This window comes from Myxine glutinosa, chromosome 3 (genome assembly GCF_964187855.1).
Source record: "Myxine glutinosa chromosome 3, kmMyxGlut1.1, whole genome shotgun sequence".
In the NCBI taxonomy this organism is placed as follows: Eukaryota; Metazoa; Chordata; class Myxini; order Myxiniformes; family Myxinidae; genus Myxine; species Myxine glutinosa.
In genome coordinates this window covers 104,400,661-104,418,704 of record NC_136263.1, presented here as the reverse complement: position 1 = coordinate 104,418,704, position 18,044 = coordinate 104,400,661, and the positions used below count along the sequence as shown (strand labels likewise).

The window sequence follows — 18,044 nt, the reverse complement described above, 5'->3', positions numbered from 1 at the left end:
AGACAGTCGGCCACGGCGTTGTTTTTGCCGGCGACGTGCCGGATGTCCGTGGTAAACTCCGACACGGCGGAGAGGTGGCGCTGTTGGCGGGCCGACCATGGCTCCGTGACCTTGGCCATGGCGTAAACCAACGGCTTGTGGTCGACGAACGCCGTGAAAGGTCGGCCCTCCAGGAGGTGGCGGAAATGGCGGACGGCCAGGTGTAGACCGAGGAGCTCCCGGTCAAACGTGCTGTATTTGAGCTCGTTCGGCCGGAGCTGCCGGCTGAAAAAAGCGAGTGGCTGCCAAACCCCGTTCACCCATTGCTCATGTACGGCGCCCACCGCGTAGTCGGAGGCATCCGTGGTGAGGGCGATGGGAGCGTTGAGCACCGGGTGAGCGAGCAGTGTTGCGTCGGCGAGGGCCCGCTTTGAGCCTTGGAAGGCCGCATCCATTGCTGCGGACCAGGCGATGTCGTGCTTGGCCGGCATGCCCCGGAGGGCTTCGTAGAGGGGCCGCATGAGCTGAGCAGCGCGGGGCACGAAGCGGTGATAAAAATTCACCATTCCCAGGAATTCCTGCAGGGCCTTTATGGTGCGGGGACGCGGGAACGTGGTGATGGCCTCGACCTTGGTTGGCAGCGGCACGGCCCCGTTCTTGGTGATGTGATGGCCCAAAAAATCAACGGCCGTCGTGCCGAAGTGGCATTTGGCCGGGTTGACGATGAGGCCGTGCTCGCTGAGGCGCTCGAACAGTGTCCGGAGGTGGAGGAGGTGCTCGGCCCGGGACGTGCTGGCGACGAGGATGTCGTCCAGGTAAACGAAAAGGAACGGCAGGTCACGCAGCACGCCGTCCATCAAGCGCTGGAACGCCTGAGCCGCGTTCTTGAGACCAAACGGCATCCGCAAGAATTCGAATAAGCCGAACGGCGTGATGACTGCCGTTTTAGGGACGTCGGCCGCCCTGACAGGTACCTGGTGATATCCCCGTATGAGGTCAATTTTCGAAAAAATGACCCGTCCCGCCAGACGGGCGGAGAAGTCTTGGATATGCGGGATCGGGTACCTGTCGGGGGTGGTAGCGTCATTGAGACGGCGGTAGTCGCCACACGGGCGCCATCCACCCCCCGGCTTTGGCACGATGTGCAGTGGCGAGGCCCACGCGCTATCGGAGCGCCGCACGATGCCGAGGTGCTCCAACGCGTCGAATTCGGCCTTCGCTACGGCGAGCTTGGCTGGGTCGAGGCGGCGGGCCCTGGCGTAGACCGGCGGGCCCGTGGTTGGTATGTGGTGCTCGATCCCATGCCGTACTGCGACGGCCGAAAACGTCGGCCGCGTGAGGGCCGGGAACTCCGTGAGCAGGCGAGCAAACTCGTTCGCCGCCGGGACGGCGCATGCCAGCTCGGTCGGCGCGGAGCTGCTCAATGTGCATACCAGGGAGCTGAAGGTTTCAGCGTTGATTAAACGACGCCGTTGGACGTCCACCAGCAGTCCGTGTGCGCAGAGGAAGTCGGCGCCTAGCAGAGCCACGGGCACGTTGGCGGTTACAAACGTCCAAGCAAAGCGTTGGCCGCCGAAGCAGAGGGTGACGTTGCGCGGGCCGAAGGTGCGGATAGTCGATCCGTTGGCCGCAACTAAGGAGGGGCCGCAAACCGCGGATTGCCTGTCCTGGTCAGAGGCGGGTATGACGCTCAGTTGGGCGCCGGTGTCGCACAGGAAGCGCCGTCCGGATGCTTTATCCGTGATGAACAGTAAGTTGCCCGTGTGGCCGGCGCTCATGGCTGGTAATGAACGCCGGCCCGGCCGTTTCCCGGCCTGCCGAAGGTGCACGGGGGTCGGCATGTCCGGGCCTTCTGTCCGAACCTGGCATGATAGTAACACCACGCTTGGTCAGGTGGAGGCCTCGGTCGTCGTGCCGGAGGTGGTCGGCTCGGTAGAGCGGCCGCCAATGGCGTCGGCAGTTCGGCCGTCGACCGTGCCGGGTGCTCGGGCGCCCTGGGTGTTGCGTCGGACGGCGGTGGGTCCCATGTCGCCGCTACGATGCGCTGTCCTGCGGCGGAGATCTTGTCGGCTTCTCTGGCAAGGGCCCGGGGATCTGTGATCGTCGTGCTTGCCAGGGCGAGGCGTACCGGGTTAGGCAGCTGACGGAAGAACAGCTCCCGGAACAGGAATGCCGGAGAGTGCTCGCCGAGCAGTGAAAGCATGTAGTCCATGCGCTCGGAAGGGCGCGTGTCGCCGAGCTCAGGCAGATCGAGCAGGCGCCGTGCGCGTTCCGCCGATGGGAGGGCGAAAGCATCGAGGAGCAGCTTCTTAATCGCGCCGTATTTGTCAGCGGCTGGCGGGCTTTCGAGGAGGCTCAGGGCGCGGGCCGCGGTAACCGACCCGAGCGCAGCTACCACATGGTGGAAGCGGGTGTCGTCGGCCGTGATGCCTCGCAGGGCGAACAGGGACTCCGCCTGTGCGAACCAAACCGCCGCGTGAGCCTCCCAGAAGGTAGGCAGTTTAAGGGCGACTGCCGTGTCCATGTCGATAGGTCACCAATGAAGGAGCCGGGGCTCCCACGTCGATCGGAAGAATGGACGCGACAAAAAGCTAGAATTCATCTGAGTTGCTTTAATGAAATCAAACACTCAGGCACTCTGAAAAACCGTTTATCAGTCAGCAATATATATCTATTCCGCCAGGGGGTTTGCCCAGGCCCGGCGCCAGGGGGCGTGGCCCAGCGTCCTGGCTGCGGCCTGGCAAGTTGAGGGCGAGCCTGGGCGTCCTGGACGAGCCCGGCATGGTGATCGCTCCGCGTCCTTGATAGGTGCAAGGCGATTGTGAAAACTCAGCGGCAGCCGCTACAACCCCTTAGATTTCTGAGACTGCTTACACCCCTTAAACCTTAGACCCTTTTAAGACCCTTCAGACCGAGCTTGAATGGGCAAACTCCACCCACCCTCAGCATGGCGACGGGGAGGAATGGGGTGTGGGGAGAGGGTGAAAGACCCTTTAGAGCCCTTACACCTGTCTGAGAAAGAGACTCGGCTCTCTTCAACTCACAAGACAAACAAAGTATACCTTTATTTTGTGTACACGGAGAACTAGAATATAGTGCCAATTACATGATGATCCGTTCTGAGTAACAGTTCTCCACGAGTGGCCTTTTATTCACTCATGGACCCGACGGTGGGAGGGATGAAAGAATGCTGGGGTAAATAATCAGCATACACTTTATCTGTTTGCATATGACTATCAACCCGGGCAGGTTTAAACAAAAGTTCGCCCTGGCGAGATGAGAGATTGCACAATATCGCCTACTGAGTGAGTCAAGCAAGCCTGGAGGTATCCATCTATATATACATCGTCTTAATGCAGATGTGGTCACAGATGATGCAATGGAATTTGCAAACAGGTTTGTGAGTTGATCAATTCCCGAGACAGATCGGTGCCTGTGAGTTTAAACCATATATTTAACCTTATTGTACGTTTCAACAAAAACACTTTTTAAACTAGAAAGGCGCTCAGTCGAGAGCATACCTCCGCCTGGTTGGCCATATCACTCAATGGTGAAGAATCACTTAAAAAATTATACTAGCCGGATCCGGATCTTCACCAAAATCGAATCTATTCTTCCTTGTCAGACACCCAACTGGTCCACCAAGTTTTGTCCAAATCCGTCCACAACTTTGAGATATTTTGTTCACAGACAGACAGGGGTGAAAACATGACCTCCATCCACCTTTGGTGGCGAGATAAAAATATATGTGTATGTTTAAAAAGTAAATGTAACATGATAAATGAATACTTTGTCTCCAGCAACATTCTTTCAAATCATTGTCCATTGTTGTATGTAATATAACGTCATATAGGTTACAAACTTTATAATTCACCATTGCACAGATTTCAAGTAAAATTCCTACATATTTTATTCTGATTTATTACTAAGTATTACAAAACACTACAACACACACAACATGCATTTTAAGGCCATTTTCCCTGCTAGAGCGGGGGTTAGCCTTGTGGTCCCCATGACAATCTTCTCCATCTTGCCCTATTTTCTGCATCTCTCCTTGTTAACCCCCTTGCCCGAATTTCTTCTTCCACCATCTTTAGCCAAGTCTTTCTCGGTCTTCCCCGTCCTCTACTTCCTTCTACATTCATTTCCATCACTCTTCTCAACCAGTCACTTTCATCCTTCCTCAACACATGACCAAACCATCTCAACCTGTTCCTCTTCACAGCATCAATCACAGGCTCTATTCCCATCATCTTTCGCAATTCATCATTTGTCTTCCTCTCTCTCAACGATACTCCGCACATTGGTCGAACCATTCGCATTTCCACCCTTTCCAACCTTTGTTTCTGCTCTACGTTCATTACCCATGTCTCGCTCCCATAAATCATCACACTTCTCACACATGCAGCACACACCTTTCCTTTCAGCTTCAACGACACTCCCCTCATCATCAGCATGCCACTCAGTTCCCGAAACTTCTTCCATGCACATCTCACTCTAGCAACCGTTGCCGAGTCTGATCCACCTTCTCCATTCAGCATGTCTCCGAGGTAGCAAAATGTTTTCACACCTTCCAGCTTCACGCCGTCTCCAAGATCCAACTCAACATTTCCTCCATCTGCAGCTCCCTCTGTGCACACTTTACATTTGAATGGAGCTGCCACACTGGTTAATGACCCGCTCAGACCACTACATTTTTGATGAACCCACTCAGCGCACATTGTACATTGAATGGAGTTCACTCCGACACCCTTCCGACACACAGCACAGGGCCACTTCCCAGTTCTTTCCACCTCGCCACATGCTTTACCACTTGCCATCACCTTCGTCTTTCCGATATTCAACTTCAGACCTTTTGTCTCCATACATTCCTTCCACTTGTTCATCTTTTCCTTCAGTCCATCCATACTTTCCGCAATCAACACCAGATCATCTGCATACAACAACTCCCACGGTAAACCCTCCTTTACGTTCTGAGCCAGCACCTCCATCACAGCTACAAATAGTAGTGGACTTAGTACCGACCCCTGATGCACTCCCACCTTCACCTCAAACTCACCACTGTTCCCGTCCTTCGTCCTTACAGCTGTGCGCGCTCTTTTGTACATTGCCATCACGACTCTGATCAACCATTCCTCCATTCCTAACTTCCTCATTGCCCATGTCAATACTTTGCGTGGAACACTATCGAATGCTTTCTCCAGATCAACAAACCCAAGAAACAACATCTTCCTCTTCTCCATGTACTTCTCCTGCAACTGCCTCACAATAAAAAGTGCGTTTGTCGTTCCTCTTCCTGGCATAAATCCAAACTGCATTTCGTCGATCTTCACTTTCTTCCTTATCCTCCTCTCCAACACCCTTTCCAATACCTTCATTCCATGCTCCAATAACTTTATCGCTCGGTACGAGCCACACTCTAGAGGCGTCCCCGTCAGCACCATGCCACGTTTGTCCGGTCAGCACCACGGCGGCCCGGTCAGCACCACACCCTTGGAAAGTATTACAAAACACTATTACCACAAAATTCACAAAGTAGTCGTGGGTTTACTCCATTTACAGGGCAACAGTGCATTGCCTGCTGAGAAATAGTTCGGGCAGGAATGTGAATTTGGTCAAAATGCCGGTGATGATTCGCATACTCTTTGCGGAAGAGACCATGAGATAATAATGAACATCTCCCACCCAATGGTTGGGTACTGGACGGATGCTTCCACACACCCTTTAAAGACCCCTTACTGACCTTCTAAAGACCCATTTACACCTTTCAACACACTTTATAGTTTAGACTCCTTAGAAAATCGAAAGAAAACCCTGAAAATCGTTTTTGACCTTTTATTGCACCATTCACATTGCATTACAAGTTTCAATGACAAATGGAAACTTTAATCTTTCGGAAGTAGGTCCATTAACATTTTTTGGTTTTTCCCCAAACTCATCCGAGAGGCTCCATGGATAATTTTGAAACTCGGCATGACCATTCATGATGATGCACAAAAACGAATGGAGCCATTTTTTCCATCCAGGTGGTGAGATCATTATCTAATTAATTCAAAATACGAATAATCTTTGTTTCTGTGTCCATCACATATCATGAGATTCCCTCATCTCAGGAGATTATTAATTCAATAAAAAAACGTTTTGCTGTTGTTTAATTTATACCTCTTAATTCAACCTCTTCATTCAATTTTGACCTTTTAATGTCATTAATGCCCTCTCGCTTTGAAGAACGGAAAAGAAAGGGGGAGAAAGAAAGAAAAGAACCACCTTTAGAGGCCATTTTTCCCCACAGAGCAGGGGTTGGCCTTTTTTGGGCACCATGGCCCCTTTTTGAAGCAATGTTTTATGGCCGAATGCCCTTCCTGCCGCCAACCCTGTTAGTCACCCCTTGCGACACACAGGGAATTACCAGTGAACTGGTACTCAATTTGCCGACCTCGGAAGGATGACAGGTTGAGTCAACGCCCCTGGCGTTAATTCAGCGATCGACCGGGATTCGAACCCAGGATCCTAGGATCCCAAGCCGGCAGCCTAACCACTAAGCTAACACCAGGCTGGCTGAATGCCTCAACTCTGTGTTTGCCTCTAAATCTTGTGTCCCAAACCCATCCCTCTCTGTACCCACCGTACCCAGTCGTACCCAGCTGCTCCTGGACTCTGTGTCCTTTCCTCCTGACAAGGTGGAAAAGTTTCTGTCAACCCTCGACTCTGATTCAGCAACTGGACCTGACGGCATCAGCCCACGGGTCCTAAAATCCTGTTCTTCCGCTCTTTCACTCCCTCTCTCTGTTCTCTTCACCCTCTCTTTTGCTCAAGGTCAACTGCCATCTGCTTGGAAATCAGCCAACATCACCGCTTTACACAAAAAAGGTGCAAAAACAGATCCTAGCAACTACAGACCAATCGGCCTTCTCCCAATTATCAGCAAAGTCATGGAATCCATCATTGCTTCAGATATGAAATCTTTCCTCTTCTCCAATGGCTTGATCTCTGATCATCAATTTGGTTTCAGACCAGGTCACTCTACTCTGGACATGCTGCTTCTGCTGTCTCAACAATGGATGGAGGTTCTCAATGCCAAACAGGAAATCAGAGCTGTCTCCCTTGACATATCACGTGCCTTCGATACGGTCTGGCACCCCGCTCTGCTCACCAAACTCTCCTCGTTTGGTATCCATGGAAATCTCCACGCATGGCTGGCGGACTTCCTCTCTAGTCGTAGTCAACGTGTGGCCCTGAATGGGGTTCTCTCATCCCCTCTGCCTGTTCAGGCTGAAGTTCCCCAAGGCAGTGTTCTGGGCCCCGTGCTTTTTCTGGTCTTCATCAATGATCTCTCTGACTTTCTTGAAAATCCTCTCTATCTCTTTGCTGATGATTCCACTCTCTGCCGCTCCATTCCTCATCCCTCAGATCGGCAGTCTGCAGCCTCCTCACTCTCTGCAGACCTGGACAAAATCACTGACTGGGCAAACAAGTGGAACATGTCTTTCAATCCTGACAAATCTCACACTCTTACGATGTCTCTCCGCAAAGACCGACTGGACAACCCTCCCATCTACTTTCTGAATAATCCTCTCCAAGAAGTTCTGTCACTCAAGCTTTTGGGTCTCACTACCTGCCATGATCTTTCCTGGGAAAACCACATTTCAAATCTGGCCTCCAAAGCCAGTCGCCGAATGGGCATCTTCCGTCGTGCGAAGTCCTTCCTTGTCACACCTGAGCTCCTCACCACATACAAGGCTTTCATCCACAGCTCAATGGAATACTGCTCTCCCCTCTGGGCTGGTGCTCTTGCCTCACGCCTAGCTCGTCTTCATGCTGTTGAAACCAAAGCGTTCAGAATCATTGGAATCTCCCGTGATGAAGCTACCTCCGAGGGCCTTTCACTCACTTACCGCAGGCAGGTTACTGGTCTTTCTGTCTTCTACTGACTCATCTCCGGCCTTGCTCCTCCAGCTCTCTCTGGGCTCTGTCCCCCAAATATTCCTACAGGTCGCACAGATCTGCCTGCAACCCTCTTATGGTTAAACTGCCAAAATCAAGACTCTGCTCACCTTCACTCCTTCATTCCTCTTTTCTCCTGCCTCTGGAACAAACTAGCCCACTCCCTTCAATCCCACTCCTCCCTCCAGGTCTTTAAAACAGCTGTTCACCACCATCTCTTATCTTCCCCCATCCAAAACCTTGATCTTTTCTACCCCCACTAATTTCACCCCAAATCCTCTTTTTTGAAATACCAACTTCTTTCCTGGAAGTCCTTGGTGTCCTTGTGTTTATACTTCTCCCTCCCCCTCCCCCCCGCGCCGCCTCTCCCCAAGCCCGCTCCCTCCCACAAATTCCCGATGTCCCTCACAAATGTTGTGTTTATGTGCTTCCCCTTCTCTCCCCATCTTGTCTACTGCTTCCCTTTTTATATACTTTGGTTGTTTGTTTGTCTGTTTGATTTGTTTGTGTGATAAATGTTCGCTCTTTCACGAGCCTCGATTATGTATACAAAAAAAACAAAAAAAAAACTTTTTGTCGACGCCTTTAGCCATTTACATGCTTTTGATCCGTTAAACCCCAACTACTTTTGGAACATATCATTTAGGCCCCTTCCTTCCGTTACACCTTGAAAACTCTGTTGATCTTTCGACTTTTAGACATTTTAAGAACATTTCAACATTTTAGATTCTTCAGACCGTTTAGACCCTGATTACGGTACTATTGGAATGTACCCTTTAGATCCGAGTGAGACATTTTTAATTCTTTAAGACCCTTTTTACACTTGAGACCCTTTTATACCCATGTATGGTCTAAAAGGGGTTAAAGGTCCTTTCACTGAACGTTTTCCAACTTCAGGACCCGCTCAACGTTCACATCGTTTTCACTGCGCAAATAAAACCGTGTTATCACTATCAGGCATTAAAGCCCCAAAGCCTCCAAATTTCCATCGAGTCAAATTGGAAAACAACTTTATCACCTAATTCACCCCAATTTGGACCCCCCCCCCCCCTCCATCGTGAGATGCGTGGGCATCTACCCACTTTTTTTTTTTTTTTTTTTTTGTATACTGAATCAGGCTCGTGAAAGAGTTAACATTTACTTCACAAACAAATCAACCAGACAAACAAAATATATAAAAAGAGGGAGCGGAAGACAAGATGGGGAGAGAAGGGGAAGCACACAAACACAACATTTGAGAGCAGGGAGATGTGTGGGAGGGAGAGGGCTTGGGGGGAGGAGGCGTGGGAAGGGGCGTGAAGGTGTGGGAGAAGTATCAAACACAAGGACACCAAGGACTTCCAGGACAGAAGTTGGTATTTCAAAAAAGTGGAATTGGGGTGAAATTAGCGGGGGTAGAAAAGATCAAGGTTTTGGATGGGGGAAGATAAGAGATGGTGGTGAACAGATGTTTTAAAGACCTGGAGGGTGGAGTGGGATTGAAGAGAGTGAGGGAGTTTGTTCCAGAGGCGGGAGAAAAGAGGAGTGAAGGTGAGCAGAGAGTCTTGATTTTGGCAGTTTAACCCTAAGAGGGTTGCAGGCAGATCTTGTGCGACCTGTAGGAATATTTGGTGGACAGAGCCCAGAGAGAGCTGGGGGGGCAAGGCCAGAGAGGAGTCGGTAGAAGACGGAAAGACCACCAACCTGCCTGCGGTGAGTGAGTGAGAGGCCCTTGGAGTTAGCTTCATCGCGGGAGATTCCAATGATTCTGAACGCTTTGGTTTCAACAGCGTGAAGACGAGCTAGGTGTGAGGCAGGAGCATCAGACCAGAGGGGAGAGCAGTATTCCATAGAGCTGCGGATGAAAGCCTTGTACGTGGTGAGGAGCTCAGGTGTGCCAAGGAAGGACTTCGCACGACGGAGGATGCCCAGTCGGCGACTGGCTTTGGAGGCCAGATTTGAAATGTGGTTTTCCCAGGAATGGGAATATTCCACTTGGGAATATTCATCATGTTCCTTTGGGGAAATACTACAAATGTAATGTTAATATAAAACTATTAACGATCGTGATTCGTACCGTACATACGCGCAACTTCACAATCCCAACTCACGCTATTACCAAGGTAACACCTCTTTTCCATGCGTATGCAATATACAGACAGCTTCCATGTCTTCAAACTCGAATGCGGCGGTGTCGCTGGCTGGGCCATCACTGGCGGTGTATTTGCGTCCGCCAACAAAGCATTTTCATTATTTAATATTTTTACTCTTCGCTCGTTTTAATTACAAAGTCAAACGTGTACATGAAGATTTAGAGAGAATAAATATTTTTGAGAACGGTTTTTAAAACGCTAGTGGAACCACAACACGTTTATCTCTTGAGTCCCCATGACTGATTGGCTTGCTTGCGGCTACGGCGGCTTAGGTCAGCTGGGCGATCCGAGAGAGGAGGCTCACGTTTGGCCAAAGGCGATCTGTCGAGGATCGCTGCGAAGCGTCTCCGCGGGTTGGGGCGCGACCCTCCTGCACACGCGTAAGATTGGCCGATCATTGTTTCCCTTTGGTTTTGGAGAATATCCACGATCCAGGGTGTCGGTTTCTGAGAAGACTTTTGAATGAAATATGGTACTACTACTAATATTTGGGACAAAACCCCCCTTTCCCCTCAGTGCGTCTGGATGGGCAGCACAACCCCATGAGACCTGTCCTGATGTATCAGACTAAATTTGGTCCATATCAGTCGGGTAGTTTGCGAGCAGAAGATGTTTTAGTTGAATGTTAATGGCCGTACATACGTACGTACATACGTACATACGTACAGCCGGACACCAGGAGCCACTAATAATAAATGTAAATTAAAAAAGAGCGGTGATGCAGGGGCCCAAGTGCCCCTTGTTCAATACGACGCAATTTCAAACTAGAACGGCACTCAGTAGGGAGCACACCTCCACCTGGTTGGCCATATCACTCAATGGTGAAGGATCACTTTAAAAATTATACTAGTTGGATCCGGATCTTCACCAAAATTTAATCAATTCTTCCTTGTCACACACACAACCTGTCCAACAAGTTTCGTCCAAATCCATCCATAACTTTTTTTAGACATCCCGCTATGTATCGTTTTTGCCCCAATCTCCCAATGGTGAAGAATCACTTACAAATTAAATAATTCTCATATCCGAATCCATATTCAGATGTTCCCCCAAATCGAATCAAATCGTCCTTGTCAGACACCCAACTGGTCCACCAAGTTTCGTCCAAATCCGTCCATAACTTTTTGAGCTATCCTGCTATGTATCGTTTTTGGCCCTATCTCCCAATGGTGAAGAATCACTTAAAACATTCTAGTAGCCGGATCCGAATCCGCATCTTCACCAAAATCTAATCATTTCATCCCTGTCACATACGTTACATCACTGCGAAATTTTATCCGAATCCATCCACAACTTTTTGAGATATTTTGTTCACAAACGGATAGACAGACAAACGGTAACAATGTATATATTCCCCAGGGGTACTCGATCATATGTGCCAAGTTTCACAGAAATAGGTTGAAAGCTTATGAAGAAGATTTTAAAAATGTATTCACCTTTAATCCAATATGGCGGCTAAACTACGTGGCTGATGACTTCATCTCAAACCACTTTTTTGCACCATTGGTAGATTATATCATAAACTGAGACTTATTGAATCGATAGCATTTGCGGTTTCGGCGAAGATATTTCAAGTTTTCGCTTAAATCCAATCTGGTTGCCATGGTGATTGGAAAATCAACATTTGGGAAAAAAGATGGTATAAATTCCCATTTGCCCCAACATTCCTGGAAAGTTTCAACTTGTTCGGAGCAACAGTGCCGACGCTACAGCTTCCACAAAAATTGGTGGAAATAATAATAATAAGTCTCATAAAAATAGGAGACCAAATCTTTTTGCTTGGTCCCAAAATTAGCTATGCAATTTTTTTTGTCAGTTTTGTTGATAAGCAAATTTTTGACGAGTTTGATGGGGCTGACAGGATGACCTACAGGGACAGATAGTCACCTCTAAGCTGTATAACCTGGGTTTGAATCTCGGCCCATGCCCAGATATAAAACGGTCATCCTGGTGTTTCACAGGCAGGGTGTTCATCAATGTATGTGCCGTCCCTCAGATGGACGTCCCAGCATTCATTGGTGGACGTTAAAGATACCATGATGTCCTTCACGAAGAGTTGGCGAGCTATCACCAGCACCCGGTACTAATTACAAATTCCTCCTCTAACCAGCAGAGGGCATTGCATCAGCGGTGCAGCCAATGATGCTACTCCGCAGCCTTGTGCTGCATACAAACGAAGAAGAACAGTTTGATGGTCCCACCCAAGGGGTTTTATGGCCACGACATAGACTATTGCATCCATGCTGTATCCTGTACTAGCAAAGAGTATCCTGAACAGTTTATCGACTTTGTGAATTCCTTCCTCCGTGCCCTCAATTTCACATGGGAGATTTTGATTACCTTTGTCACCTTTCTCGATATTCATATTTCAGTCAGACAGGGCTTGCCTTCACTGTCTCTTACAAATTGACGGATTCACACAACTACCTTCTATATCCATCCTCCCACCCCTCCCACATCAAAAGCTCAATTCCATTTCCCCATTTCCTCAGGATTCGTCATCTGTGAAGTGACGATTCCGACTTAAGATTCAAATCAAATGAGATGTGCAGGTTCTTCATTGAGTCTGTCTTTCCACCCTCCACTGTAGCCGGTGCGCTAGAGCGTTCCCGCAACACCGACAAACAGACGACTTCACAACCTGAGAAAAGAAACAAAGAAAGGATCCTGTTCACATTGACCGACCTCCCATCAACCTTCGAGTCAAGAACATCATCCAGAGGATCCTCAAGCTTTTACTGAATGATCCTGAAACCGCCTCAATTTTCTCACAACCAAAGTTCATCTTCTTCAAGCTGAACTGAAATTTGAGAAAATTTCTGGTTAAAAGACCATTGTCTTCTGACCTCCCACCAGTCACGTTCAAGTGTTCACAGAGTCGATGTAATACCTGCCCTTTCATCAAGAAAATCACACTTTGCTCTCGGCACCAAGAAGCAGTATTAAGCCATGGGCCACCTTAACTGCACCTCCACGAATGCAATCTACGAAATCACATGCACTCTCTGCAAGAAATTCTGCTTCGGGGAAACCGGGCAAAGACTCGGCAATGGCTTCCATCAGCATTTGCTTGATGCACGAACCAATAGCGCAAACCTCTCCAAGCTGGTTGCTCCACACTTCAATCTTTCCAGACGTTCATTCAGCCACAGGGCAGTCTCCAGTATCTTTATCCCTTTCAGCACCATGGACGGTTCATGTGCAAAGAGCAAGGTCGAGGTGATTCCGAGGGCATGCTTAAAGGATTGACACATTGACGCTCCCAATGGAATCTACAAGCATTTTTCATTCACATTGACCTCCCGTCTTACAATATTTTTGATATCTGATCCGCTTTGACCCCCCTCCCCTCCGATCCCCAAATTTTATTTTACTTTATTTCTTGTTACTTATCTATCTATCCCTCCTCCTTTTCCTCTTTTCTTTCCTCTTTCCCTTTCCTCACACTTTGCTCTCTCCTTTTTATTTTTCGTTTATTTAATTACTATTTTTTTTTTTTTTTTTTTTTTTTTTTCTTATTTTTATTTGTATCACTTTAAAAAGTTGCTTTATTCGAATTACTAATATCCTCTTGCTTCTTTGGTTTTTAAAATTTATTTATTTATTTTTCTGACTGCCTGAAAATGTGGAGCAGGGTGCTGAAGTCCACAGTTGCCACAGTTGTAACAATTGGGCACAGTTGCAGAGCAATCTCTCCTGGGTGTTTATTTCCTTCGCATATTTTCTGAAGTACTTCAACTGGGTAAATTTGAATCTTTTTATTTCGTTCTTTCTGTCATTTTGTTGTTTAATACAGTGGCATATTCGCGCTATGCTAAATCAATGATTTGGAAAGGACACAACGACTGGGATAAATGAAACGACACAAGGGGTACAGTTCTCAAGACCTCCGGAGGAGGATATAATTGGTGGTGGAGAAAAGGGGGTAGATTACAAGGTAATGAGGTAAAGCACAGAAGAGATAGGCACTTAAACACAATCTTATCCAGCCCAGACAGACCACAGACAAACGGAACAAGACTGACTTACACAGGGATTGATGGCAGGGAAGGACAGGCAGTCGATAGCACAAGGTGCACCTTGGCTCAGGGGCAGAATCAAACACGGTCCGGTCCAGAGATGCGGGGAGGTATTGCAGCGCTCGGAGGTGGCGTCCTTCTCTCTCCAAGCTGAGGGCGCATCTTTGGCGCCTTTGGGCTTCTGGAAAAGCGCTATACAAAATAAATGAATTATCATTATTATTATTACTAGGGCATTGCCCGTACTATATCTATATCTAAAATTATATCCCCCCCCTCTATTTACATGAAATGGTTTGGTCCAAAGCGAACGGCTTGCGAGTACGGTGACAATCCCCCCCCTCTATTTACATGAAATGGTTTGGTCCAAAGCGAACGGCTTCCGGAGTTTGGTAAAGAAATCGCCATCGCGTGCACAAACGCGCAGGAAAGCGAATGAATCGCAAATTCGTTTTTATTAGTTTTAAAACATAGTTTAACGCCAACATAGTTTGCAAACGTGAAATAAATGAATACGCTCTCAAATGTGCCATCCGAGGCAGAGTGTGTCCGCCACGTTCGGCACACGCGATAGTTCGCTGCTCTCTGATTGGTTGAATCGTTTTTTGGACATAGCTCGGTAAGTAATTGTCCGATTAATATGAAACCTTGAAAAGGCACATCCTCGGGTCCCCAGCAATATACCTGGCAAGTTAAAAGTATATCGGACCCGTGGTTGTCGAGAAACAGCGGTCACAGACAAACAAACGTACAGAGATTACTGGAATTATAGATAGATGTCTGCATTTTGATTATGCTAAAGATGAAGACATTATATCAGCTAATAAACGTTTAACAAAAAACACATGTTATTGATGTGTAACTGCATGTCTGTTTATTATATGTGACAATGTATTGGAGGTCGTGTGTAATTTCATGAATGAGTTGATAATCTTGATATTGTATTAATATTGAAACTCCAAAATGCTGAAATATCTATGTATGACCACTGCCTTTGCTCTCACCAGGAAAGGGTCACCTGTGGGCAAAGGGGTTTGTGTGCTCGAAAAGCAGCCATTTGCGAGTGTTACGTGGTGGGAATGATATCCAAGCATTCGTTTGTGGTGAAGACTTTGTGCTACTGGCCAGCTCGGAAGGCCTGCAGGTCTGGGCGTGGCCTGACCTTTTCCATGATGGTCCAGCTGTTCCAGCCTGGCAGGGGGCTGCTTTAACTGATGAGGATGCCAAAGGTAATCTTTCATTTTGATTTTTAACAAAATTATTTATTTACTAGTTCAATATGGGACTTTCAAAATGATGTATGAATACTAATGAGGCCTTTTGCACATGTGCTGTGTGCGTTTTCACTGACTTGCTTCAATAAACTGGGGCACCTTTTACATGTCATTGCTAGTGCAAAATCTGTAATTCAAAAAAGTATTTTAAACATAAATTTCAGCATTTAAATGAAACTGGTAACTTCATTTTGGTTAACCATAATTTCTGTGTTCCGTGATGCAAGTCGGACTCAAAAAATACGAAAAATATCTGTGGATGCGAGGTGTCGAGTTCGTACCATTCCTATTAATACAAGTGAGCGGCAGCAGGGGATAGCACACATGCAGACGCACACAAACACACTTTAAAAGTGCAGGCCCAGATGGAATTCCAAACATCTGGTTAAAGCAATTAGATGCTCTCCACAATCACAACGCTCGAGCGTTCAACAAACTTATCCAAGGGGAGCAGACCTTGAATGAGTGGCTCACAATAGGTCACAACTTCCTCATCCAAAAGTCTGAAGAGACACAACTACCTCAAGTATAGACCAATAACCTGTCTGCCAACAATGTACATTGTACAAACTCATGACGGAAATCGCAGAAATGATATACCATCACCTACCACAAGGAGGAGGCCTAGAGGCAGAATTGAAGGGATGTAAAAGAGTATGCTATGGAACAATAGACCAACTCCTACTAAACAAGGCCATACTCGAAAATTGCAATACAAGAAGAACAAAATCATCCACAGCATGGATTTTTACAAAAAAAACCTTTGATAGTGTCCCACATTCATGGATGATACAATCCATACAATTGTACAATACCCTAACGATACCCTAACCTAACCTAACCTAACCCTAACCTGATGATGATACAATACCCTAACCCCCAAATAATCAAACTGATAGAGAAAGCAATGGAGTTTTGGAATACCACATTGATATTACAGCACTCGGAAGGAAAGATCGAAATACCAAGAGTGAAGATACGTAGAGGATCTTATAGGGAGGCAGCCTTTCACCCCTCCTGTTTTGCCTGGTCCTGGACTCATTGAGCAACCTCATGAATGAGCAAGGACATGAATACACCCTAACATCAAATAATAGAATGTACAAAGACAAAAAAGGTGACCCATTTACTTTACATGGATGACTTAGAACTCTTTGCACCAAACAATGGCTCAACCTCGTCTCAAGCCTTACTGTTCCATTGTTGATGACACTCGACCATTGTTTTAAAAAGTGACCATAAACGCTGCCTGGAATAGTGGTCATTGGTGACAGGTAATGTTGATATCAAAGGATTGATATTTGTGGTCACTGATTACGCTATCAGGTGCTTGCTGGGTAAAGAATCAGTATACCTATTGTTGTCCTCTACTCCGCCAAGGTCAGAGACAGTGGACATTAAAATGAGCTCCGTCCAACCAACCAACCAACCGATTATCCGTCGATGTATTTTTGTTTACACTATATTTCAAAAAACGTTGAACATTTAGCTTTCATATTGCAGATATCTATTCCTACTGACATTATCTCAACCTGGTTAGATCACTGCTGTGATTGGCTGAATTATGTTGCCATGGCAACCATCTCGGTAACTTGGCTTGTGTACGAGATGTTTCAAAAACAGTTAAATATTTAACTTTCATATTACACATATCTATTCCTCATACCACCCAAAAGGTCTTGGTATATTTCCCAGCTCCTTGTTGTATTTCCCTTGGAGGGGAAATGGAAGTGATTGACCAAAAGTGGTCATGATGAACAGGTGATCATTACCACCGGTTCGACTGTATAAAATAAATTGTTTCTAACTTTAACGGGTTGTAGGATGACATTTGAATGAACATAGGACTTGCAGCACATTAAACACTGGGCATGAACTATAATTACAAAACACAGGGCCGGAGCTACATCCTTCTGTCTGCTTTTTGGAGTGTGAAACATGATGAACAGGACATTTGGAGAAAATTCGTAAATATAATTTGACCTCCAGGCAGATGTGAGGTGATGTGATGTTTTTCAACCGGAAGATCTATAAATCATCATGAAGATTTGATTGGTCTTTAAAATGGCTGTGCAGCAAATCTATAACTCCAGAATGGCTGCAGATAGTGGTCCGGTTTGATTCGTGCAATGAAAAATGTCAATGCACATTGCCTTTTAAAGGTGCGTGCATCTTTGAGTAACTTGCTTGAAGTATCGAGTCCTGCAGTTTGGGCCTATCGATCATGATCGATTGAAAATGCTTTCGGCATCAATTTCTAATTTGCGGTGCATTAACACTGATTTTTGCAACCTTCTTTTGACTGAAACAGCCTTGCCTTTGGTTCCCGGTGGTTATGTGGAATTGCATCCACCGTTCTTCCGTGAGCTGAGTCTTCCGGAGGGTGTACAGGTGTGGCGTCTGGCTTTAGGACGTGAACATGCTGTACTGTTATCATTTACTGGACAAGTTTGGACATGGGGCTCTGGCAGGTTTGACCTTTGTACTTCTACATCTTTGACTATGTCCAGCTGTACTTCCATTTCTGTGTTTTTGGTCTCTTTGTATCGCTTTTGTAAAATGCAACCGAGTGCTGTGTGTTGTGTAATGTACGTGCATACCTAAGTCTTATGGAAGAGCTTGTACATACATATTTCACTTGCAGAAGAACATAAGTATACTTTTGCAATGTTTTGTTTTGTTGTGGCTTTTTAATT

General features: G+C 46.9%; 1 protein-coding gene across 8 annotated transcripts in view; it reads left to right on the top strand.

The window, feature by feature from the left end:
- Positions 1-10,183: 10,183 nt before the first annotated feature.
- Positions 10,184-18,044, top strand: part of RCCD1 (RCC1 domain containing 1) — a 41,324-nt gene continuing 33,463 nt past the window's right edge. For 4 of the 8 annotated variants that reach the window (XM_068110309.2, XM_068110307.2, XM_078774365.1 and 1 more), the window contains exons 1-3: positions 10,241-10,435; positions 15,082-15,303; positions 17,660-17,815. In XM_068110309.2, the coding sequence (XP_067966410.2) occupies positions 10,291-10,435; positions 15,082-15,303; positions 17,660-17,815 (523 nt within the window). In that variant the 5' untranslated portion in view covers positions 10,241-10,290. Of the gene's footprint in view, positions 10,436-15,081; positions 15,304-17,659; positions 17,820-18,044 lie in introns of all 8 variants that reach the window. The other 4 variants (XM_068110308.2, XM_078774366.1, XM_078774364.1 and 1 more) reach the window with 2 other exon arrangements.